Source organism: Thamnophis sirtalis, unplaced genomic scaffold (assembly GCF_051295495.1).
Source record: "Thamnophis sirtalis isolate CommonGarterSnake01/CBP01778 unplaced genomic scaffold, rThaSir2_p1.2 scaffold_3, whole genome shotgun sequence".
Lineage (NCBI taxonomy): Eukaryota > Metazoa > Chordata > Lepidosauria > Squamata > Natricidae > Thamnophis > Thamnophis sirtalis.
Window position 1 is genome coordinate 105,874,584 of NW_028261383.1, and position 27,553 is coordinate 105,902,136.

General features: G+C 35.4%; 1 protein-coding gene across 1 annotated transcript; it reads right to left on the reverse strand.

The window, feature by feature from the left end:
- SPDL1 (spindle apparatus coiled-coil protein 1) lies at nt 1-27,553 on the reverse strand. The gene is made up of 11 exons (XM_087709667.1): nt 27,256-27,553; nt 25,739-25,915; nt 24,530-24,724; nt 24,166-24,315; nt 22,382-22,480; nt 21,266-21,376; nt 19,945-20,085; nt 18,344-18,453; nt 16,436-16,623; nt 11,808-12,105; nt 1-693 (listed from the first exon to the last, which is right to left on the reverse strand). The coding sequence occupies exons 1-11, from the start codon at nt 27,418-27,420 to the stop codon at nt 540-542; spliced, it is 1,788 nt and encodes a 595-aa protein (XP_087565793.1). The 5' UTR covers nt 27,421-27,553; the 3' UTR covers nt 1-539.

Here is a 27,553-nt window from a genome sequence, read left to right on the forward strand (position 1 = left end):
TGCATAAAACTCTGAAGTTTTATTTAATATTTATTAGAAATGTACAAAACAATTTTAAGTTTTTATTTAATTAATACATACATACAAGTAGAGTAAAAACAGTACTATGTTACAGATTCATTACCATATATTACATCCATTTATTTATATCTATGCTTACATGTTCACTTGGGCTTCACATAAAGAGTGGATTATATGCTGCTGTTAACTGGCATACTCATTTTGTTTGTAATAGATTTGCAGTTTTCAAAATATATTACATGAGACTTACAACTGAAGTACCAACTTCAAACTATTCAGGTATTACGTTCAGCTGATACTATTAAAAAGCACTGAACAAAATCATTTATCATCACTTATTCTGCAACCCGTTTTCCCCAATCTGGAAACCAAGACAAATTGGGCCAGAACTTTTATCATGCCCAGTCAATACAACAATTGGACATATTGACCAGAAACGATGATTCCACATATCTAGAACCTTCTGGGTAGGCTATTTCAGATACATTTGAAAGGACCCCCAAAAGTGACAAAAATATTCATTGTTGAGTGCATTGATTTTCAAGGGTTTGCTTGGAAGATACAAATGTTATGGGATAAACATTCTTTTTGGTTTTCTCCTTGTGCTTGGATATATCTTCAGCTGCACCAAGATGATTTTCTTCAATCTTTAAACCAGGGTCAGAAGTTAACCTATAGTTAAAGCAACCATTCGAGTTTCACATTAAATATAAACATTAATCTGACTTCAAACTACATTAAGCATGCCATTAATTTCTAGTTTCCTTATTACTTAGCTTTTGAATGCTATTTTAAGTTCACGCCCCAAAAAAGAAAAAAGTGGATAGAAAAAAGCAAACACACAAATATTAAAAACAAAGCAAACAATTTAGCTAATAAATTACATTAGATACAGATATAGTTGGAAGCTTAATAGTATACTAGATTTATTAGCTTATGTTTCACATCAGATTAACATTTGATGGACATATCTGAGATCAGTTTTAACTGAGATAGTATAAAAAGTGCATCAAAGATTATACTGTTTGAAACAAGATACCAAAAGAATCTGTGTTGCATAAGTTAAACTTTTGAACTTTTTGAATAACCATGCATCTTTTAACACAAGAACTAAATAAATAGGAATAAAATCTTTCAGAAAACGGAAAATAGTATCACTGTCTGAGGAGGGGGTTCAGTTTATTGATATATGATTAAATAATTATGGATATGCAGGAATAAATGATATACAATAATACTATAAATACTTGATTATGGAGATGGATATAGTTTTGACATTGTTCTAAAGCTAAAGATATTTATATTAAGTTAAATTATATCTCCAAATTTTGGAATTTGATAGTTGTTGAGGAGTTATGGTTGAATTGGTCTGAATGTGGCTAAAAAAATCATTGGAAAAGTAGTAATATTCCTGATATATTAGATCTGTGAATTGTTCATTTTTGAAATGGGAAATTTATCACTAATCAAAAATGAGGAAAAGAGAAATTTATTAATGCAACTAACTGTAAAGAGTATTCAAAAATGCATATACATACAAAAAATATTGATTATAGTCACCCCTACAGTAAAGCCCAAACTGATCTAGGTCCCGTATTCTGTCCTCTTTGAGATGGTTTTTGAAATGAAGAGTACAATCCTACTGATAATATGCAGGGTTGTTCCCTGCAATAGGTAAGACTGTTTTAGTCTTTTAAACATATTTTTAGTTTTTAAATAAGGGTCTACGTAAGCAGCACTTTCTGGAGAATATAATTTGCCATCAACAAGAAGGTGTCCTATGTCTTCAATGGCTGATGCTCCACAAATACAGTCTTTCTTCAACTGACACTCCATTAAACCTCACATGTCTTACCATGGAGTCTAGTTGTTCAAAACAAGCTCTTGAAAAAGCTATTCTGGGATGTTGAAGCATGTAAGTTGTTCAATATTTCTATTAATTGGGAGGTTTATTTGTGTTGAGCCAGCCACTTCAGACACTTGACACATGTAATTTCATTATACATATTTTGAAATATTGGAGAATCATTGATTTTTGTTTAAAAGTTATTCAGTTTAATTTGGTCAAATGTTGAAATCTGACATTTAGTATGTGATATAAATGATTTTCCCCTTTTGTTTTATGTTCTTTTGTTTTAGTTATGCTGCATAGCTATATTTTTTCATTTTCATATATTCATTTTCCTATTTTAATTTTTGTCTAATTCCTTCTGCAAAGCTTTAGATAAATTAAATTCTGTACTAATTTTTGCAATTTACATTGACAATACTATAAAAATGTAAGCAAATTTTTAATAATTCGTGAATGCATGTGTGGAATGTAGTGAAAAAAGATGAGTTGCAGCTAAGTGAGAACTCTTACATGTCTTCCAAATAACTTTAATCCACCTTCAGGGAGATTTACCCCACATTTGGAGGCAAACCAACCTCAACACTTAAGACTAACTTTTTCCATAAAACATGAAATGCCATTCCATAGTCCTCCTCTAAATTTAATATCCTTCCTCTGTAATCCCATTATCTCTTCTGCCTTCTCTAACCACTGAGGGTTTTACATATCAAGCTTTCCATTCCCATATACCCACTTCACAAATCACTTCTATGCATTCAATTCACACTCTATTTATGCCCTGAACCTGCATCTACTTGCTGCAATGTCCACAATGGTATCCTGATAATATGTTTGGGCATCAAAACAGGCAATAAGCAATGGTGTCATAATTAATAATCTGTCACATTGCATGTGTATGTCATTTTTTCCTGTTTTGACTATTAATATGGATACAGCTGCCCATCTGCTTCAATTCATTTTTAAACAACAACATATACTTTAAAGGGATTCTTGGTATAGTGTTGACTTAATCCCACAGTTCCATTCACTTAGCAAAATGGCCGCATTTACATTTTAAAAACATCTAAATCTTTTCATAATTACAGTCCTGTAATATAAACATTCAATAATCTTAAATATAGGTTAATTCTAAAGTAGATCTCCAAACAGAATCGGTGCCTCTACAACACATTAAGAGAATTTTCTATATCAAACTATTGCTTAAGTTATATCTCAAAATGGAAATATATGTTTATATTTAACTAAATAAAAAAAATCATTTCATTGAATGAAAAATAGAATGCTCTATTTAATTCTGCAATTCTGTGACTTTATTCCTTCCTGTCAGTCATAATCTTTTCAGGTTTACTTGCTGCATAGTTTTATAATTGGGAATTGGAGGGTATCTAAAGAATCTGCAACATCTAAAGATGATAAAATTGATTAGTATGCAAGTTCTTCTCTTCTTGTACTTAATCCATCAACTATCTTGGTGTCTAATTGCAAGAAAGGTCCTCCTACATTGGCATATCTTATAGGCATCTCTTGCCTTCAAAATAGCTTGCTTTAAGAAGTTGTGGGTGCTCCATCACTGGAGGTTTTAAAGAAGAGATTGGACAGTCATTTGTCCGGAATGGTAGAGTCTCCTGCCTTGGCAGGGGGTTGGACTAGAAGATCTTCAAGGTCCCTTCCAATTTTGTTACTCTGCTACTTCCCATGGGGGAGAGAGGAGAAATTATACATTGCACAGATTTAAAATGGATCTTCCCAGGATATAAGACAATGCTTAGCCATCTCAACAGAGTCACTAAATAGCTAAATAGGATTCAGATAAAATGGCGTCTCAGGGACATCATTCACTGATCTCCTTCAGCCAAATGACGACGGCTAGCTAGTAATCCTTTCTGAAGGAGTATTAAGGAACAGGATACCCATTTTAAGGACAGCTGGCAGTTTCACCAAATCAGCTTTTAGGTGTGAACAACAAATATTACCCCGAGAAATTACTGCCAGGTATGGATCTGAACTTGACTGCCCAAAAACACACATTTCTATAATTCACTCAGAACCAGTTACATTCTCTCCAACTCGTCAGATAAGAGTTCCTTCTCACTGAATGCTCAGTATTCCTCCTGTATTAATGATACAGGAAGATTATCACATCCTGATTGAAAATGCTACAGAGGGAGATCATGAGGCCAGAGAGGTAAGAATTAAGAGAAGTGCTGGAAGCCAGAGTTTTCTACCATGCTGAAGAACACTCATCCAAACCATCACTGGTATGATAGTATATGTCACACCTGGCATCTTTGGACTACCTTGTTATTAGCAGAGTGACAGATGATTTACTGAGTACATTGGCACCTTGTTCTGCTTTGGAGCAGGTAGTTTGTCATTAGTCATCAGCCTGGATTTTCAACAGTGACAAAGATGAATGGATGATGCTTACGTATTCCCAGAGTGAAATATTATTTCATGTCCTTGTGGACCTGCCTCTTTTAATGATTATAGGCAGCTTAGTATGGATTTCTCATATAAAGCCTTAAGTCATCCCATACTAGAGTGCCCACTTCATTATTAGAAGCTCAATGTTCATTGTGAATGCTGATTTGTAAAGCTTAGCAAACATCATAGCAACACAGATTTTGTGAAGGATTGCTTTAAACATGATTCGATTTAACGCAAGAATTAAGCAATGACACTTTTAGAAAGCTTAACTTGTTATACTCTAGTCACAAACGTGTAGTAAAAACAACACACCAAGTGTGACTTTCTCAAGCAATCAACCCCCCCCCAATCAATCTAGCTGATACAAAAGACCTAAAAATGAGTTGAATCCTATTCTTAATCATGTTAGATTCTGAAACTTTAGCTTGAATCAGTTTCTGCAGCCAACAAATTATTGCACCATCTTGAAACAGTCTATTTCAGCAACTTCTTCAGATTCAAAAAATGTTCCCAAGAAAGGCAAGTTTAATGAACCCTCTAGAAGGAATACACCTTTTCTTGTGAACCAGGAGTGGTAGAAATAGTTGGGTATATTATACTATTGAGTTAGATTTGATACGGTAGTTTTGACGGTTGGGATTTATCATTTATACCCTGAGAAACAGAAGGAGTAGAGTACAGAACGTACAGAAGAAAGAGGTTAGCAGTTGAGATACTGCAGAATACTATGGAAGCTGAAACCATTAGCACACAAAATTGATCAGACATTGATTAGAAAAAGATCCATTTTTCTAAAGACAGAAATTGTTTGACAGAAGAAAGTGCATTCCTGGCGCTTTAGCTGGGAGACCATTTCAGCCTATATGGGGGTTAACAATGAAACAGAAAAACTGAAAGAAAAGCTCTTCTCTACTCATGAATACTGCTAGATTCATATATGAAGACAAGACAGCTGTTTAAAAATTTTCAGCTGCTATACTACTTATAGCTAAAAGGAATTGAAAAAACTCAACAGTGTGACACACATCCTTATCATCACAATGCACGGATGCACAATGCATGGATTGGCTTTGGAAATCACCTAGCTGACATAGGTGGAAACTACAGCTTCCTGTTTGCCGACTGATGCTCAGGATCAAGAACACAAACTTTATGAATCTTGTACTGGTTCCATTAAGTTTCCAGGTGCCTTGGTTTCAACCTGTAAAAGCTCTTTATGGATTGGCTTTTGGAAACTTGCAGAATCTTTCTTCAACCACTGTCAACCTGACCTCTTGGGAAAAATTTCTGATGATCTTTCATTCTCAAGTGTTAAAGAGATCTAAAGCTAGCAAATGTTTTTTAGTCACAGAAACAAATTAGCCATGTTTGTAACCACATTCAACACTTTTGAATGTGGTTACAAACCACTTTTAAAGGCTGATAGAATCACTGTTCTGATATGCTATGAATAGTGCTTCAGGTATTTTTCTTAAATGTACTACTGCAGATTCTTTAGTGTTTCATTATAAGTTAATATTTGTATGATTGTGATTAGTTCCTGTGATTAGTTCCTGGAGGTCTTTTGATCTAACAGCACATATATTTAATATAGCAAATAAATGCTATACTGTAAATTGTACAGCTCTATGAGATAAACTTATCATGCTCTGTTTCCAGGTTACACAAATGAATTCTTGTTTACATAGGTGGAAACTACAGCTTCCTGTAGTTATTTGCAGACCAACAGTCCACTGCAGCTTATATAGTAGCAATATTTTTGATAGTGATATGTACAGTAACTGATAAATGATTATCAGAAAAACTAGATGTGTCTGAATAATTGCAGCAAATAATTTCCTACTGCTATTTATTAATTCATTGTATGGACATTGAAATGTGTTTAATCCTCAGTAAAACTGTGTATGATTATCCAATGAACAAATAAGTTTTCAATGGATGGTGCCTTGCCTGGCAAGCACCAAATGCCCTGGAGTCAGTAAGGCAAAAATCAACCACTGCCCTCCATGAAGCAAAAAGCTTCCAGTGATCTCAAGGAACTCTTTGAAGACAAGGCCAAATTTTTCTTAAGTTTGTTGATACATATAACCTCTGGCTTGGGTCTGAATCATTGGTTCAGACCCAAGCCAGAGGTTTCTGGCTAATGAAGTTAAATGTACCCTATTACTAATAATAAAGTTGCAGGGTTTGATGAAATAGAAGAAATACTGTTTAAAACTTTCCAAAACAATGGAGTTAAACTTTTACTTCTTAATATAGGAAAAATTCAGCAGTAGCCAAGAGACTAACAAACATCAATTTATATTCCAAAAATCAAACAACACATCTTAAAAATGCTCAAATCTGCAACTCCTACAGAAGCATTTGGACCACAGATCTTGATCAGGGTAAATCAATAGATACAATTTACATAGACTTCTGCAAAGCCTTTGATTCAGTGGTGCATAACAAACTACTGTTAAAACTAATAATAATATAAAATCATCTGCGATCATATTATAAGCAGCTGTGTCTTCTTTGCCGATGACATAAAATTATTTAACACCACCAACAATGCTGCTGCCCTACAAAACGACCTCGACTATGTGTCAGAATGGTCGCACAATTGACAACTCCAAATGCTCTGTCCTACACATGGGCAATAAAAATCAGAATACCAAATGCAAGTTGGGCGGAAACGACCTTGTAGATGACGCTCACTCTGTCAAGGACCTAGCTGTACAGTACTCATCTCAAATGATCTAAGCCCCAGAGCTCACTATAAGAGCATTGCCCAAAAAGGCATTATGAATTGTTAACCTAATTTTGCGAAACGTCTTCTCTGGCAACATTGTACTGCTAACTGGTGCATACAAATACAGTTTGTATGCCTGGAATCCTGGAATCCACACTGTATATCAGACATTAATATGATCGAGTGGGTCCAGAGGTATTTCATGAGAAGTGTACTCCACTCTTCTCCACTCTACTCACAATAGAATCCCTTACGCTACCAGGCTCAAAATTTTGGGCTTGGACAATCTCAAACTGCGCCACCTGAAGTTGGACCTAAGCATAGTACACAGAATTGTCTTCTACAACATCCTATTTCAGCTTCAAGCACAATAATATACGGGCAAACAATCGATACAAACTCAAGGAAAACTGTTCCAAACTCGATTACAAAAAATACGACTTCAGCAACAAAGTGGTCAATGCTTGGAATGCTCTATCCAACTCCATTGTTACATCCTCAAACCCTCACAGCTTCAGCCTTAAATTGTCTACCATGGACCTCACCCCATTCCTCTGTAAATGGGGTGTGCATAAGCGCACCAGCGTGCCTACTGTCCCTGTCCTACTATCCCCATTTATTTTTATTCATTTCCTTTGTTCATGTCCATATTCATACTTATACCTGCTATCCTGTACATGATTGATAAACTAATAATAAATAAATAAATTACTGCAAAACTGCACTTGTCTCAAATGCTGGTAAGAGACACTTCACAATCTAGTCTTCAACAGCACATGAACAGGAAGTGCTAGATGTATAAACTAGATTAAAAAAAACATATGCACACAAGATCACATTACTAATATCCAATAGACAAGGGAGAGAGCCACGTTATTGACAAGAAATCTATAATTGCTTTATGAATTATGCCACATTGAGGGTAGCCCTTAATAAAATAGGTTTACCTAGGCCATTTCTTCTTACTGCATAAATTTGCATGATTACTAGGGAGCAACAGTTACAGTGAAATATGGTGCAATTAAATTGTTCAAAATTAATTTTGCACACTGCTGCCTTCTTTATCATATATGCAAAGAAATGATAGACTAGAATTAGAAACTGGAATTAAAAGTGTTGGAAGAAACATCAACTGCCTCAGATATGTAAATGGTGGGTCTGGAAGAAGGAAAAAGTAAGGAATTTCTTGTTAAAAAGTAAAATAAGCTGGTACAAAAAAGTTTCTTCTATTTATTAAAAATCCAATATGTGAAAAGGTAATGCCAATATACATAAAAAGATGGATAAGCTGTTGAAGTCTTCATATTTCCAGATTCAAACATTCACCGATATGGTGACTTATTAAAACAAAGATGCCTGTTACTTGAAAGAAAATCTAAGATAACGTTATATAAAATACTGAGGTGCAGGGATATCATAATGGCAACACAGGTGTATATTATCAAGACTATTTTTTCCCTAGTTGTAACAAATAGCTCTGAAAACTGGAACATTAGAAAAGCTGAAGAAAAATCAATGCCTTTGAATGTAGTGTTGGAGAAAATTGCTACGAATACCTTAGATTGGAAGAACAAATAGTTCATTGATAGATAAGGTAAAAACAGAATGCTTGCTGGAAGCACACATAATGAATCTAGTTTAAATATTGTGGTCACATAAAGTGAATCTATAGTCATTGGACAATATCCTGGAACTTGGAAAGTTCAAAAGAGATAAGAAAAAAACAAACTACATGACAAGATGGCATCAGCGATGACACAAAATGACTTTAAAGGAACTCAAAGAAGCAATTAATGATAGACAATTGTGTCAAAGATTGGCATTCAATAAAGTTTAGAAGTGACCAAACAATTGTAAAATGAAATCAAGAGATAAATTGACTGCTGATTTAGTTTTCAATGGTTTTTGTTTACAGTTAATATTTAAGGTAGATAACGGTATACTTGGAATTTAGCATCACAAAACAGTATTTGAAACTAAACTATGTATAAAAGAGGACCATTTAATTGATAAAATGCATAAACTTTTGTTGAAATTTAAAATGGAAGAATAAGTGGAACAGTATGATAAAGTGAGCAAATAACAATATTTATTATTTTATTTATTCATTTATTTATATCCTGCCTTTATTATTTTCATAAATAAGTCAAGGTGGCAAACATATCCAACACATCTCCCTCTTCCTATTTTCCCCAAAATAACCCTTGTGAAGTGGATTGGGCTGGAAGTGACTGGCCCAAGGTCACCCACTTGGTATTTATGGACTTGAACTCACACTCCCTTGCTTTCTGGACTACTAGACCAAACTGGCTCTATCAATATATAGAGAGAACAATGGGAAAATATGTAACTATGAACTTTTATAAAATGATGTACCACTGGTACATGACTCTAGAAAAAATATCTAAAATGTATAAAGATGCTGCAAATTTATGATGGAAATGTGGAAAATATGAAAGGTCGTTTTATCATGAGTGGCAGACATGCACAAAAGCTAGAGAATCTTGGGTTAGAATATGTATAGTGATAGAAAGAATTTTAAAGAGTAATATATTCAATTGAAAGCAGAAATCTTATTGGAACTAATAGACAGACACTTAAAAAAGAGTTATGGAAGACTTTTTATATGTAGCTGCTGCAAGATTTTATGCTAAAAATGGAAAGCTTCTGAAATATGTATGATGGAGAAATAAATGGTAAAGATGACAGAATTAACAGAGAGACAGCAAAATTGTCTTATTAGAGAAAGGACAAAAATATATTTATTACTAGCAGGAAGCTTCTTATAGACTTTTTGTTGAAAAATTAAAAAAAAATGAACTTGTGCTTTATGGATTTGATGATAAGAAAGGCTAAAGAATGGAAAAAAGGAAGTTATGTTGCGGTCTTAGAAAGAGAGAGCTAAATCGCACTAGCAATAGCACTTAGACATATAGCACTTTACAGTGCTTTACAGCCATCTTTAAATGGTTTACAGAGTCAACATATTGCCCCCAACAATCTGGGTATTCATTTTACCCACCCCAGAAGGATGGAGGCTGAGTCAACTGTGAGCCTGCTGAGATTTGAACTGCCAAATTGCAGGCAGCAAAAGTAGCCCACAGTACTGGACTTTAACCACTGCACGGCTCATATATTTGTAATTGCTGTTAATTGGAAGCCATTTGTTTACAACATTATCTGTTTTTTCCTTTCTTTTCTCTATTTTTTCTTTGCATTTTTTGTTCTTCTTTTTGTTCACTTCCCTTACTCTTCTCTTTCAAAATTTGCATTATTTTAAAAATATTTAATAAAAATTATATAAAAATGAAAAGGTTTATAAGCGACAGAACAATTGATTAGTAAGTCTGTGTTATGTTGCTGTCTGTACCTATTTGTCCTCAGCTAAGAGGTGCTCTGGTTGAAGTTGGGTTTATGGAAACAATAGGGATTGCTGCTGGTGTATTACCAGCCCTGTTTCTCAACAGCTTCTCTGCCTGAGTTGCTGAATTCCATTGCTAAGTTGGCAATAATATCTCTAAAGATGCTGCTCACGTATTTTCAAAACCTTGCAGTTCTTTCTCCTCCAAAAGTGAAAAAGTCAAATGAAATATTGGCCAATATTAGTATCCTCCATTTTCTTGATGATGTCAAAGCAAGCAGTCTGGTTATTATGACCAGTTTTAAAGACAACTATGCAGCAGAAAGGTAACATAACACCACTGTATTACAATCTTAACACTATAGGGAATGAGCCAAGGAATTATGGCAAAATGCAATGGTAACTGGTAACCAATGGGTAACTGCCTTGAAGCTCTTGCATTCACATTGCAGAATCCTCCGAAGTATTTTAAAATATATCACAGCAGAGGCATAATCCATGAAAGCTCATTGCCCAATAATCGATTGCATGATTATGTAGGTATAATGCTAATCTGGCAGCAAAGCATCTGAACATACACTTAATTGCTCATAGTTGCTATGAGTAATACAAATCTTAGTAAGTACTTTAGAATGCAAGGAAACATAAGTGAAATATCTTTTTATAAGCCTTCAAAGCGGCCTAGCCTCTTCCCAAATTGACATGATTTCATACTCATAGGACAGCTACAAATAATCATGTGAATCTGGGAAGAGGCACAATGTAATAGTTCAAAAAGGAAGTGCTTGTTACTGGCCAAATGTTTTCCAGAGTACCTCTTCTGAAAGCATTTTAAAGCCCTAAAGAAATCTTAAAAGCCCTAAAGAAGTCTGTCAATTCAAACAAAAGCTCTCATTACCAGGTGATACATCCAGTCGTTCCAATAGCTATGTTACACCCACTGCTTTAACAGCATCTCTACTTTCACATATTACATACATGTTTACAGCCTTAATGCATCATTCATTCATAAAGAAAAAAAATCCCTAAGGTTAATACTATCAAGTCAATATGAAATAACTGTGGGTAAGATTTGCATCCTGAACTAGAATACAAATTAGCTTTGAAATGCCAGGCTGGCACCATTGCTAATGCAAATGAAATCTAGCATGCGCAGTACATTAAGGTGATTTTTTAAAAAAACAATAAGAAATACTGAAGTCCATAAGAATCGAGTCCTTTCCATTTGCTATTATTTTGACTTTTTAAAGAATGTTGAGAGTTTCAGACTAGGAAACTGGAGCTGGGGTAGCACACTGCATGCAATACTGAGAAAGTAGATGAAGAAATGTATAGCGTAATGCATGCAGCGAAAAAACAGAGATGCAGGTCTGTGATGATTGCCTTGCACATACATATTAGTAGACACTGACCTGGTGTTCTGAAGCAATCCTGCATCATTCCCAATTTCCTTATTTATAGCTGTCCTGTCAAAGTTTTTCTCCTCAAATTTCACGGTCTTCTTTTCTCTTTGCTCTATTGGTGGAAAAGGAACATTATTCATGGACTTAATTTGAAGGGTAGTTTTGAGATCAGCCTTAGTTTCTTTAGCCAGTTCCTTGTTTTGAAATGGCAAATGAGAAGAATCACACAAAGAATTACTGATATTGAAGCTGTCTGAAGACCCATCCTTTTCATCCTTCTTGAGGCTGATCAGTTGGCCCATTAATTCTATGAAAGAGAATACAAAATTAAATCAGAGTAATTCTTTAGAACATAATTTATATAGGGGTGTTTGTTTGTATACATATTTATTCCTTGGTGACATGCCTTTTCACAAACTTAACAACTGAGGGAGAGACAATTGCGCACAAGAATTCTTATTAGAGTAGTTCTCACAATGAGTCATTAATCTCACTAAAGCATTCTCTAAGATGGTTATATTTATAAGAGCTCATTCATTTGTTTGTTCACCAATTGTGTTATTCTCTTTTAGGATAAGTAATATTATGCAAAGTGCAGAAAAAAAGGCAGTAGTAGTAAGGAAAGGAATTTAAAGGTGGAAGTTTAAAAACAAGAAATCTAGTTAAATAATTTCCATGAACTCCATTCACTACACTGCACCATGTCTTTTTTGTCTTGCGAACTGTCCTTATTTTCACACCCATACAATGAAATGTGGCTTCTCATTCGTTAACTTACCTATTAACTGCATCCAATCTTCACTTTCTCAGTCACCTCAACCTCATACATTTATTTTGTGATTCAATCCTATTTATTTCTGGACTGAATTTCCTCACCTGGCCTATAGTTAGTTATCTCAATGTTTAAAAGTCTCCATTTCACCTCTTTCATTGTGCTTTCCTCTCTTCAAGTTGTACTTTAGGTAGAAGCGAAGGTTTTTTTAATCAGTGTCTCTCTTCAAACTCTTTAAACCAGCAATGGCGAACCTTTTTTGGCTCACGTGCCATAAGTGAGGGGAGCGCAGGGGGGGTCATGTGTGGACGTTCCACACCCATAATGCAATGTGCGACCCTCCCAGGGCGCATGCACACACTACAGGCGCTCCCCATTGTTTGCATGCTTTTTTGGCCCTCCCCAGGCTCCAGAGGCTTTATAGGAACCTGGGGAGGGCGAAAACAGCCTCCCCGCCCTCCTGGAAGCCCTCTGGAGGCTTCAGGGACCTTCAGGAGGCTTCCCTGAAGCCTCTGGAGCAGTCAAAACAACCCTCCGAGCAAACTGGAAGTACTTCTGGTTTGCTCGGAGGGTCGTTTTGAGCGCTCCAAAGGCTTCAGGGACCTTCAGTCAAAATGACCCTCCGAGTGAACTGGAAGTCCGTTCCCAAACTTCCGGTTTGCTGTAGGGTCGATTTTTTGCTCTCCGGAGGCTTCATGACCTTCTCCGGAGGGCCTCCGGGGGGGGGGCTCTTTTTTCCCTCCCCAGGCTCCTATAAAGTCTCTGTAGTCTGGGGAGGGCAAAGAATGGCTTTAAAAAAGGGTGAACTCAGCTGGCCAGGGCGCCTCGCATGCCCTGACAAATGGCTCCGCGTGCCACCTGGGGCACGTGTGCCATATATTCGCCATCACTGCCCTAAACTGATCCTCTGAAAGCACCTCTGTTATACAGGTCCTGATTCTGAACTCAGCATGGCAAGTCACTGAGTAACCAAGTCCAATGGGCATACACAAAGTTCAGGAAAGCAGTCCACAAGCTGAACATGTCAGGATACCCGGCACGATCACCCAAGACACCAAACTGGGCATGTTGCTCTAGCATCGCTCAAATCCTCACAGTGGGATTAAGTAGGCAATGCCAGTACAGTCCTTTGAGAGACAAAGTCGTCTCCTTGCGAATAGTCTAGCAGATGGGCATTGTCCCTGTCTCCTATACGTTGTTTGGGATCAGGAAGAGGTGAGGACTCCACCTTCTCTCATTGCTAATGGGTAGCAGCTGCTCTAGGTCCTTGCCTGGAGCCTCCTGGTCAACTTGCTGCAGTTGTGGCTTGCCTCCCTCAGCCATCGAACCAGCTGAGGCTGCTCCATCGGGCCAACACTTTTGGTGGCCTGATCCTGACCAACACTCGGCTCCAGTGCTTTCCTCTGCCAACTCAAAATCACCCTTATCTGTTGAACTCGAGTCCAGAGTGGGGTGGACTCATGACACTTATACATTTTATTCGTTTAACACTCTGATTATATTTAAAAGCATATCCTCCAACAACAGCTCCTGCTGAATGTAACCTTTTTCCTTCTCAACACCCAATTCTCACTTTCATATAACAATGTGAACCATAGTCTTCATCATTTTCACTTCTTTCAACATATATTCATTTCTTACAACATACCACCAGCTATCTTTTTACTAGCATCTCACAACTTAACATTTTTCATGTGTTTACTGGTTAATAGAAATTATAGCTTGATCTCTTTTTTTCTGCCTTATATACAAAACACAATATTTGGCCTCGTCTATTAAGTTTTCAGAGCATTATCCCCCTGATGGATGAAGAACTGCACATCTGATTTCTTTCTAATATTTCATTGGGTTAGCAAAAATAACATAGTAGGGAAGCATGCAGAGCACAGCTTTTGGAATCCATTACAATCCTCAATACAAATTTCCATCTGGGAAAGAGGAGGGAGATGGGCATAGAATGGAGCTGCCAATAATTTCAGATGCTGCCAATTTGTCTGTCCCACAATGAATGCATTTTAGGATTTTTTTTCTCTACAGCCCCAACTGGGTCCACACCATTTTTGAGCTTGATTTTTTTTTTGCCAACTTTTTCCCCAATCCCTGGTTTAATGCCAATCCATTCTATTTTCCAAGAGTTGTATGGACAGACATACCAATTGACTTTGAGACCTGTTTATATGACTCCAACATTCAACCAGGTTAAAAAGAACAAAAGTAAAAGGAAACGAGGCCTTCTCCTTAGTGATTAATTAGCTTCATCATTGCAGTCAGCTACAGGACCTGATAGTTACTACTTTGCTACTACTCTGAGGCCTGGGAAGAAGGCAGGAGCAACTCTAGGATTAAATCTGAACAGGCCACTCCGAAGAGGAACAATCTTTCTGAATGATAGAACTCTGTGCTGGCCTCTTACTGCTGCATAAGGTCTCCATGGAAAAATTGTGATTTAGTAATCTCATCAAATCCCGCAGAATTTGGCCAAAAAGGCTGAAAATTTTCCAGTGAGAATTTCTTGCCTATTCTGCATCCCTCAGTGCTTGTAACTTTTAGTTCTTAATTTTTTTAAAAGCCTGAGCTGTCCAGTCATTCTAGTCAATCTGCCTTTAAATCTAATAAAATAAATAAATAGCTCTGAACTCAGTTTCCAAAGGGGACCTGGAACAGTTAACCTCTCAATTTATCAAGGGAAAATTACTGGTCTGAGGTATGCAGAGTCTTTGTCAGAGTACTCTGCATTACAGACTTTATAATTTTTAATGATATGTTATCAAGAAAAAACATCTTCCTTAGTGTGTGAGCATTGAAAAAATCTTATAAACTCTTTTCAATTGCCTAGGGAAATCTGTTTTTGCAATACTCTGGCTCATATATAAATTGGTTTGCTTTATCAGCTATTGGCATTTCTTCTTCTTTCCTAACATAGGATAAAACCTCAAATGAAGATTACAATCTGAGTTACTCATGCTAACAACCTGTTGACTATTCCTCCTACATAATGGGCCCTTTGTTGGGGTCCATCAAAGGTCCATGGATAAAAACAATTAGAAGAACAAGCTACATGGATCAAGTGTGTATTCTTCTTTAGATGGCAGGAAGGACAAGGGGTAGTGAATGAAACAAGTTTGGCAACAAGTATGGTATCCACATCCAGGTGCAATAAAATGTTCTCAATAATGGTAAAAACATTCATGCCTGGATCTGTATTGTCTATTACTCCAAGGAACTTAAAGTATGTCCAACTGCAGCTTGAACTAGTGCATAACTCACAGATGACATTCCCTATACAAATGAAGGTGATTGCTACTGAGAAAAAGGAGATCTACCCTGGCAGGGGGCTTCACTTTCTAAAAGTGCTAGTGGTCTGAATCACAGTAATATTCCTCCTGTTTCAAAAAGATCTCCTAAAGTCTGGGTTTGCAACACAGGGCTTCCACGTGGGTTCCAATTGTTAGAGAAAGTTAGAGAAAGTAAGAAAAGAGGGGAAAAAAATAAAAGAATGAAAAGGCAGCACACAACTCTCAACAACACTTCACAAACTGGAACTAAACTGAGAATCTCCTAGTCTCCCTAATCAAGATGAAGAAGTAATACATTTTCAAGATACACTTCTCCACTGAAAGAAAACAGAAGAGTTTGTGCAGCCTGTTCTATGTCTATTTGCCTCAATGAATAACTTATATTGTTCCAAGGTCTCTCCCAGGCTTCTGAATTCTCAGCTATGCACAAACAATACTAAGCAACTCCCAGTTGAGACTATGCAGTGAATGTATAACTCTAAAAGCCTTTAAGAACCTCAGCCAGTTCCCACACTAAAAGGCAGTATACGGATGAAAGTGGTGATTTACTAGGGAAAAGGGATAATTACCTTCTGGTTCATATTTGATTTTCAGTTCATCTAGTAGCACACTCAAATTTATGTTCTCACTCTGACAAGCTTTAAGTTGCTTTTCAGTTACAAAAAGCTTTCGCTCCATCTCTAAGACTCTCTGACTTTCAAATAAAGCTTTCATCCGCTGTAAAGATAATTCATTCTTCAAATGTTCTTTCTCCTTACTAACAATAAGGAAACAAAAAGTAAGTATTAGAAAACATACAATTGCATAAAGTCAACCTCCACATCGCAGGTCTCAGTTCCTTCCATCTTTTTCACTTAATCCCCATATAAAGATATTAGGATTAAAAACGTGTAATATATGAAGCAAAATTAGCAGCCAAAACCATTCAAAAAGATTTATGACACTCTCAGTACAGAACAATAATGACTTTTCTAGCCAGCGAAAATCTGTCGCTTTCAGGAGAGAATACAGAAGGAAAAAAAAATTGAAGGAAGAGAACAACTTCAATTATCATTGAAAAATATCATTGAATCTGGCTCATAAAGTAATATTAAAACATTGAAAGTGGTGTATGATTAAGGTATTGGACTAAGACCAGGAAAGATCAGCTTGGGCCCACCTTCAGATAAGGAAAATCAGTAAGCCTCTCGGCTTAGCTCTACTGTGTATGGCAGAGGAAGATAAACAGGGAAGAAACATCCAGAATTCTGAACTCATGTTAATATTCTAAAAAGCATTGTTTTTTTATTTCTAAAATATCTACTAATATTCAAAGTTCTGGCTTTCTTGTTGCATGCAGGTGTGTTTTTTTCCTTATTTTTTTTTTTCATCCTCTGGAAGTTGAATCAGTGGCAGGATAAAGAAATTACATTTTATGCTATATGTAGTCTTCTAATCCAAGTAAAACATTTGGACATGGATATTGGGTTCATATACAACATGGTAAGTAAGATATGATTTGTTTAGTTTAGGATATTACAGTTAATCTATGACTTATGACTGTAATTTAGCCTGAAATTACAATACTAAAAAGTGCTGGTTGTTAAACATAAAGTAACTGACTTAATTCTACATTTGTTTTGCTGCAATCATTAAGCAAATCACCATGGTCATTAAGCCAGTGGCACAGGTGTCAATCAAACTCAGTGTCCCTAATGGGAGCTTCTTCCAGAAACCAGAAGTAAATGCCGGTTTCCAGCAACAAATAAAAAATTATGGTCACGTGACTTTGCGATACTGAAAATCATAAATGCAAGTGGGTTGAATACCCAAAATGTGATCACATGATCACTGGGACCACTTGGAATCCATGTCATAAGTACTTTTTTGGAGGGGAAGTATTTGTCATAATGTAAGTTGAAGGCTACCTACACATTAACTCAGCTCTTTTGTTGGAATCCGATATTGTCTTATTTATTCCCCTTTCCCTATTTTATTGTGAGCCGCCCGGAGTCCTTCGGGCGGCATACAAAACTAATAAACAACAAACAACAACAAATTGTGCCCAGCCATTAGATCTTATTCAACAAACTATGTCTTACTGTGTGACCCCGGGATGATTTATACTAAGATACTAAGGCTGAATACAGGTATTATGTATTATGTTCTTGCTAAATTCACACATGATATACCATAAATCACTACTTATAAGCAACGGTGGCTGATTTCACACAATATACTCTGTAGTATTACTTGATTTCAAATAAAAATGTTAACATTATGTAATGTATAACCAAAGCTTATTTTACTAAAATAGTTAATAGTTAACTTGGTATTTTAATCAATAAAATTAAAATTAAAAAAGTTAAAAAAAAAACAATCAAGAAAATCTAAAAATTTAGCATTTAGATAAGAAGGAACTAATACTCTAATTTAAACGAATATGCCATGGCTCACTCAGGCTGTCAATTTCCACAATTAGAATTCACAAGACTCACTCTGAATTTTCAAGTTTCATTTGAAGCAAATCAACATAATAGTCATGTTCAAATTCAGCATCTTCTGAGGCATTACACAGCTTCAGCTCTCTTGAGTTCTCAGATACCTTCTGGGTAAACAATTATTTAAAAAATTAAAACTAATACACTATTGGCTTTTGGTAATTTCAGTTATCAGTTCACAGCAAAAAGGTATGGCAACAAATAAAAATATCTTTGAAGAAAATCATCCCATTCAATGTATGAAATTATGTTACAGCCTGAGGTAAAATATGTATAAGGGAATATATAAATTCAACTATCTTCAAGAGGAAAATTATCAAATGATTAATGAAATTACAGCTTACACACCAAATAGATATTTGTGGTATTTTATAGCTTTTATGCTTCTTGAAATCAGCCTAGAAAACACAACCATGAAAACACATTTTGGGTTCTTATTCCAAAATGGCTTGCTCAATGAATATTAAAGCTTGTCTTTATATAAATGCAAAGTTGTAACACCACTTCTCTTCTTTATTGTACTTCCTGAAACTGAGATTGACAGAGCAAACTATTGTGTGTACTATTCCTCAGTAATGGAGTTCTTCAAGTTTTTCAGTATCATCTACAATCATGATGAACAATGCTTGGGATAAGGATAAAAACAACCCAAAGTCATTCTTCTGTATCTGTCAGTGTTCCAAGTAATGCACCCATAGAAAGCAGAACTCAGAGGCAAGTAGATTCCTCAAAGAACATTTTATTGGATACATCATATTGACACAACTGGTAAAAACCAACTCTGAAAGTTCCTGTGGTTTTCATCTAATTACTTTTTAATTATAAAATTTAAAAAGTTACCCTTCCCCCAAGTCATCAGATATATTGTCCAATAGAGGTGCTGGCCAGTTGCTTGGTTACTCCACTCCTCCTCTCCCCCAGCCACATGTTGGAATGTTCTTGGTTTGACTACAAGCCCCCAGTTAGTTATTTTCCCTGTCCCTGTCCCTTCTTCTTCCTTGTGGCAACCCTAAAGCTTCAAAGATGGCCTCAGCCACATTCACTTCAGGATTGACAATCGTTGGAAGAAGCATGGCCACATTTCATTTTTATTCCAATTTTGGGGTTCTCTAAAGCAAATTGCTCCTATTTCATTCTTAAAACCATATTATAAACTGAGAAACAGAAACTGCATGATTATAATTTAATTACGGTATTTTGCCACTGAATATCCATGATGCATTGGGGAGCTCTCTCACATACTCTTTTCCTGAAACCTTTTGCATTTAAACACCTTGCTTGTGCCTCTTGCCTTGATTTAATAGTTCTTGCTGCCATCACCTATATGCCTGGGAATCCCTCACTTTTGGCGTACTCTCCACTATTCCCTGTGTGTCAGAGAGAGATCGGCCCCATGTTATTTTCTGCATAAATTCTTTTATGGGAGATCTATTTTCTTCAGTTGTACATCTCAGGTATTTATGGTTAAGCCACTCACTCTTATTTCAGGATTCTTTTTGCTGCATGGGATTATACTATGTAATGTTTTCCAGATTAGTTCTAAATCATTCCTTCACTAACTGCCAATAAAGGATTTGATAATTTAGTCATGTACATACCATTGGTTTTTCTAATTGTTTCACTTTCATGAGAAGTTCTTCTATTTCACCATTTTTTTGTTGAAGCATGTTGTGTAAACGGTCCAGCTGGTCATGCTCTCCCTGTGAACCTTTCATTCTTAGAAGTGTAGCCATCTGCAGCTACAAATCAAACCAAATTTGGGTCATTTTTTAATTACATGTATATGAAATATGCAGGTAGTCCTCGTCTTGCAACAGTTCATTTAGTGACTGTTCAAAGTTATAACTGCACTGATAAAAGCGACTTATGACCGTTTTTCACAGTTACAATATTTGCAGTATCCCCATTATCATATGATCAAAATTCAGATGCTTGGACACTGGTTCATACAGTATCTGTTCAAAAAGTAAAGGTAATCCTTGACTTACAACTTTTCATTTGGTGACCATTTAAAGATACGACGGCACAGAAAAACTTTCAGACTTATGACCATTTGCAGCATCCCCATGGTCAAATGACCAAAATTCAGACTCAGCAACTGATTTTACGATGGTTGCAGTGTCCCAGAGTAATGTGATCGCATTTTGCAACCCTTTTGCAAAGTCAATGGGGAAGACAGATTCACTTAACAATCATGTGACTAACTTAACGTTTGCAGTGATTCACTTAACGTGGCAAGAAATGTCATAAAATGGGGCAAACCTCACTTAACAAAATTCTCATTTAACTACATAACTTTGGGCTCAATTGTGGTCATAAGTCGAGGATTACCTGTAGTTAGCCAAGTCAGTTCTATGAGATTTAACACCAGTTCTTGTAAGTATTCGTTTGTATTGAAAATATCAACTGAAAATACCAAGCATGAGTACTCTGGAAAATGTTTTGACTAAGAATAGCACACCAACCAAAGCTAAAATCTTCCTAATATTTCATACTAATACTTTGTTTTCTACAACAGAAATAGAATGGATAAGCATTTCTCAATCTTGGCAACTTTAAGATATGTAGTCTTCAACTCCCAGAATTCCCCAAGCAAGATGTGGATATTTGTGCCAGGAAGGTAATGATACATTTTGCTGGTTCATGATTAAAGAAGGCACCATTCACCTTTTTTTGTTTGTTTTAAGAATTCAAAAATAATTTGCGCTAGAAGGCAACTTGTTTCTAGAAAAGTAGCATTTACATAGTAAGTGATATTAATATTACACAGATGAAATAGTTTTGTTACCTAAACACAGCTTTCTTAATTCCATAGCTGTATCTCATCTTAATTCTGTAACAATTTTATATATGTACAAAACAGAAATGCTTAGCTATTAGAAAGAATAAAATTCTAGAATAAATTTTAAATTAACATACCTTGACTCTTTGCAACTGTTCTCTGGTGAAATTATGCTGTTTTTGCAATGACTGATATTTTACCTTCATGCTAATTAGATTACGTTCCATTTCTACTCTACGATCCTCTACCTATTGAAAAAAAAATCCACTTAAAGTTGGTTCACATTCTAATGCATTCAATATTTATAGCAAATTATATAGTCCCTCAGAAAGCTATACAGAACAAGAGAAATTATCCATCTGCTTAGAAAGATAAATAATAAAAGTTAATAACTTTGCCATATTATTCACCAAATCAAAGCCAGGTAGCTTCTATATAATTACCAACTTATTTTAAAATCATTGCCAACATAATTATTTCCATAAGTTTGAAAGAATCTGTGAGATTACTTGATCATTACTGTTATTACTGCATGGATTAGTATCTTAAAAATTAAGTTCCTATATATTTGAATGCTACATGCATTTATTCAGCTAAATTGTTTTGAATAAAATATTGTCCTAAAGCAGGGGTGTCAAATGCAAGGCCCCGGGGGGGGGGGGTGTCACCTCATAGCTGCTGCTGTGTTGGAATATTTTCAGGGAGGGCTTATTTTAGTGCATGTGCTCAAAAACCAGATAGGCCTTATTATCTGGAGAGGTCTTATTTTCAGGGAAACAGGATAGTCAAACTTACTAATGAATAATTGGCATGAGAAATTTTTGTTACCGAGTCTAGAGAAGTGTTTCTCAACCTTGGCAATTTTAAGATGTATGGACTCTCAGAATCCTCCAACCAGCATAGTGGCTTGGGAATTCTGAGATTTGCAGTCCATACTTTTTAAAGTTGCCAAAGTTGGGAAACCCTGTTCTAAAGGATTCAGCAGTGCTATATTGTTTCCAAACATGTAATAACTTACTACAAATGTATTAAGACTTTGGTTAAAATGCTTTTTCAGAATATTTGGCATCTGCTTTGAATGAAAAATATAATTCAAGAGAATTGATACTGAGAAGTGACTCAATATAAGAAGGCTTTGAAACTAACAATGGCTTTGTTGCAAGTAATACTGAGAAGTGACTCAATATAAGAAGGCTTTGAAACTAACAATGGCTTTGTTGCAAGTAATATATTATGATTATGAAAATCGGTACCTCAGCAAATAGAGAATTGCCTTGACTGGGAAAATCCTGGGCCTGCTGTAGTGCATCGTCAAGCTGAACTTGAAGATCTCGATTCATTTTACGGGCTTCCTGAATTTGCATAAAACATTGTTAATTTACCCAAACTAAACTCAATTTAAATTTACCCAAACTAAATGTATCTTATTTACAGAACTCTCCAATCCTGTAAATATTCCAAATTTTGAAAACACATGATAATGGCATTACATGTCACAAAACATCAACCACGGTCAGTTTGATCTAGTGTTTAAGGCATCGGGCTAGAAAGTAGGAGACTATGAAAGCAAGTTGGGTGATTATTGGGCAGTCACTCTCAGCCCAACCTATCTCACAAGGTTGTTGCTGTGGGGAAAAATAGGAGGAGGAAAGTGTTGGATATATTCACCACCTGGATTTATTTGTAAAAATAATAAAGGTATTATAAATAATAATAGCACTAGCATTTAGACTTATATACCACTTTATAGTGCTTTACAGTCCTCACTAAGCAATTTAGAGTCAGCCCTAGCAATCTGGATCCTCATTTTACCAATTTCAGAAGGCTGAGTCAACCTTGAGCTGGTCAGAATTGGTCTGCGGTGGGCAGAACTAGCCTGTAATCCTGCATTGCACCCATTGTGACACCACAGCTCTAAAGATAAATGTCTAGAAGCAATCTGTTTAGCAATCTGCTAAGATTGCTCTCTGATACTTTCCCAGGCTACTGTCTTATGCTTCAACTTATTTTATCCTTTTTTCAGAGCCAGGAGACAGTGCTGGAATGTAGTTGCCTATCATTTTATTTCCCAAGACAAGACCAGGGTAGGTGCAGAAATGTTGTAAAAGAAATGCAAATCTTCCAGGTTATCCCAAAGGTGTTTTCTTTCAAAAGGCAACTGGACTTTCTGGTTTTTCTTTGAAGATGTTTCGCCTCTCATCCAAGAAGCTTTTTCAGCTGAAGCTGAAGATGCAACTTTCAGCTGAAGTTGCGACAACCATGACCTGCATGACTAAGAATCTCCATAGAGAATCCTCCATGTTGTCATTTTGCTTTATCCTACACTAGCAAACATATTTTTTTTTAAAAAAAACTGAAAGAATATGAATATATTCTAATGATGTTAGCAGAGGCTAACAAAAACTAAATAGATAATATATTTTAAGTTCAGGAGATCACAATGTCTGTCCGGCTGTCTGTCTCTTCATCCATCCATCCATCCATCCATCCATCCCTAACATTGTATCACAGAAAACACAAGTTTTATTACTGACTAGTCTTAGGAAAAAAATTGATAATTTAAGGCAGTCCAGTTATTGTTCAGAATAGTAGATGTAGACAATTGCTTTTGATGCTTAAAACAAACTAGAAGGACAAAAATCAAGTAGAGGATTTGCTTGATTTATCCTAGCTATCGATTCAAACAAATATATTCCTAACAAAATAAATAATAGGTAAGCATATGTCCTTTCAGTTGAAATCTGTAAAAGATACAAATCCAGCAAAGCTTCTCACTGCTAAAAATATTTATGTTATAGACCACAGCCCAAGGAATTTCAGTAAATCAATTATATTTAAACAAGTAAGCTTTCTTGAGGGGAGAATATTATGTTTTTTTTAAAAAAATATTAAGTTTTTTAATCATTTTTATTGTTTTTTTTCAAACTTCTAACATAATTTGAAAAAATATTCCATTTAATTTAGCAACTCTTTATTAAATTCTTCACTAAATAGCACAAGATTCTTTTGTCATTATAAATACCAAGTAATTCAGTACCTCTAATGAATTGCAAAATGAAACAAGATCTTTTTCTTTCTCTTCCTTCTCTTCTTCAAGCCGAGCCAGTCGATTCGTCAAATTGCTATTTCCAAGTTCCAGCTGTTCTTTATTGTATTGCAGCTCATGTAACTGGTCCTCAAAATCTCTCTGTCACCAAATTAATAAATATGTGAATGATTTAACTGGGAAGTTACATTTATTATAGAGACCACAGCCCGATTTACAACATTTAATTTCAATTACTTTCCATGATATTTAAATGTGATTAGCTATAGATCAGAAGACAACAGGAAGAATTGCTATCTGCAAATTATCTATATACAGGACACTTAAAAAGATCCAGAATTAACCCAAGGCATACCTTTCCTTTCTCAAGAGATAGCAGCTCAAGTTGAAGACTGAGAATTTCTGAAGACATAGTTTCTTGTACACGTTCTGACATTATATATAGTTCTTCTGATTTTGAAGCAATGACATCTTTCAAATGATCTACTTTATGCTTCAGTTGTTTCTCACTAAGTAATGCTTCGTCTAACTCCGATTTTAATTTTTCAACCTGTAAAACAATGGTTTTCCAAAGGGGGAAATAATTTTTACATTTAACTTTCTTTTATACATATTCTTCTTCAAATTTACCAGCATATTCTCACTAACTATTGCTCTACTGAATATTTCATTTTCACTCCATTCTAAAATTTAAAAAAACCATACATTAACTAGGTCAACATTTTTTTACTAACTTTGCTGGTCTGTATTTATGAAATAAAGCAATATTTTTTTAAAAAAAAACATAGTATTTGCCAGAATTTCCTACTACATTTCCTAAGGAAGAAGGCCGAAAGAAGAAACATGCAGTTGAATTGTCGGTTTTTGTGTTTAAAATGTATTTATTTATTACATTTCATATTTCTAGATTGCCCATCTCCTTTAGGTTTTTAAACACACTATGTAGTTTGTAGTAGCATCTTTTCCATCCCATTCCTTTCTGCTCTAAAGCAGAGTATTAAAAATGGAAGACATAAGTTATCTACACACTTATGAAGTCACTCACTCTTTCTCACTCACGCACGCGCTGTTACCCCAAAAAGTTTCCTTGCTATCCTATCGAGCTGCATATAATTAAAATTAATACATAGCAGTATGTATAGTAAATTAATACAGTCTGCTAAGCTTGCAAGATTTGTTTCTCTCACCATGTACATGTATACATTCGAATTAGACTGTGTTGTTTCTCCATGTCTTATAATATATGGTGGTACATGCAAAATATTTATTTAGTTATTTATTTATCGATCTTGTCATGTTTATGTTTATATTAGAGGTGGGGACCCTTTGAGAGCTATATGCAATATAATTTCATTTTAATGTATGATGATTAGTGTACATTCAGTGACAATAAATATTCTATTCTATTCTATACATAGTTTAACATTGCAGAAACGTACTCCAATTCAGAATTGATTTCTCAATAGATGTATTAAGTCCAAAACATTTTAAAGACAGTTTAGCATTATTACAAGGGAGCAATTACTATAAACAACATATTCATCTTATTCTTTGCATAATGCACCTTATTTTTAAGCTCCTTTATTTCTTGCCCATGTAATGCTTCCAATTTCCTGCGCAATGCATCCAGCTGTACATTTTGCTGCTGCTTAAGAGCCTCATATTCAAGATTTAAACTCTCCAACATTCGGTTCTTCAATTCTACTTCTCTCTGGTGACTATATTTTGCTTGTTCAAAATTCTGAAAAAGAAGTATCACGGACTTATAACAAAGACAGACATCTGCTATAGAAGAACCGTGGTGAGCAAAAGTGTTCACCCTGGCAAAGACTAAAAGACTGCATATATCTTTGGTGCCCATTTCTTAACTGCATCAAAGGAGAAGATTTAGATGCATGAGGTACTGGATCAGCCCAGAGGGAAAGTTTAAATTTTACCTCCTTGTTCATGGGAAAATGCAATGAATATTCAATTATTAATATAATAATCATATTAATAGGTTGGTTATACTAATAGTTGGGAAATCATTCACAATTTATATTTAGAGATGCTGACCATAGATACAGACTATATATAGGATAGCAATGTTTTCTTTCATGATGGTAAAGGTAGTTGTTGCCTTATAACCATTCATTTACCACAGCCTTGGAAAAAGTCACTTATAAACTGTTTTACACTTACAACCATTGCAAAGCATTGTACCATCCCTTCAGTTACTGGTACATAATTGTAATGTATGCATTTGGCAGTTTGCTCACAATTATGACTGGTTACAGCATCCTGTTATGACGTGACATTTTTTGCTGGTTTCCCGCCATTGTGGGAAATTGGAATTGCTTAACAATCATGTCATTTGCTTAATCACAATTGCAAAAAGGGTCACAGATTTATGTCCAATCATGTGATGACTCAACTTATGACCGCAAAAACGTACAGCCACAACTGGGAGCAAAATATCCATTGTAAGTCAAGAACCTCCTTCTAGTTGTAAATGTAATTATTTGCACACCATCATTGGAAGAAGACAAAACCCACTGTTAGTAAGATGCTTTCTATATAAAGGTAGTCCTCAACTTATGACTACAATCAAAACCAGAATTTCCATTGTTAAGGAAAGCAACTTTGAAAGAAATTGCTCCTATTCTTACAACTGTTTCTGCCATGGTTGTTAAGCAAATTTATGTAGTTAAGTAAATCATGTGGTCTTTAAATGAATTCAGCTTTCCCCACTGACTTTGCTGGCTTGAAGGGAGCTGGGAAGGTTGTAAATGATCACATGACCCCAGGACTTTGAAACCATTGTAAATACATGCTAGATGCCAAGCAACCAAATTTTTATCATGTGACTGTGGAGATACTGTGCTAGTTTTAAGTGCGAGGACTGATTACCACATTTTTAGTGGCGTTGTAACTTTACAGCTCTCCATTGCAAAACCTTTAAAAATGGTGTAGAAAACTATACAGAGAATTGCATTTTTTAATATTAACATGTTAATGTTATTTCACAGCAATAACAGTAATGCTTCTGTGTCAGCGAGTAGAATCTATCAAAACATTCTTATACAATGATTAAAATTTCACCTCTGTTTTGGTAACCATTTCATTTTGAAGTTCATCCAGCCGATTCTGCAGAAAGTTTTCATTTTCCAACATCTTTAAGCCATACTGTGCTGCTTTTCTATTTTCTTCTTCAGCTTCTTTCAGTTGATACCGAAGATGTGAAATGATGTCTCTGTCTGCCTCCATTTTCTTTTAACACTGAAATTATATATGACATACAACTCTTTTAAAAATCAATCTACTATGGGTAAAATCCATATATCTAATTACTGATGGGATTTAGAAGACCCCCCCCTCCTTCATGAATTATATACTCATG

Bases quoted from the DNA above. Each gene is read 5' to 3' on its own strand.
- SPDL1 (XM_087709667.1), bottom strand. From the start codon at position 27,420: ATGGAGGCAGACAGAGACATCATTTCACATCTTCGGTATCAACTGAAA. The intron at 24,316-24,529 runs GTATGCCTTGGG...ATTTGGTGACAG, and splicing joins TATCTCTTGAGAAAGGAAAG to AGAGATTTTGAGGACCAGTT. The intron at 12,106-16,435 runs GTAATTATCCCT...TCTCTTTCATAG, and splicing joins AATCAAATATGAACCAGAAG to AATTAATGGGCCAACTGATC.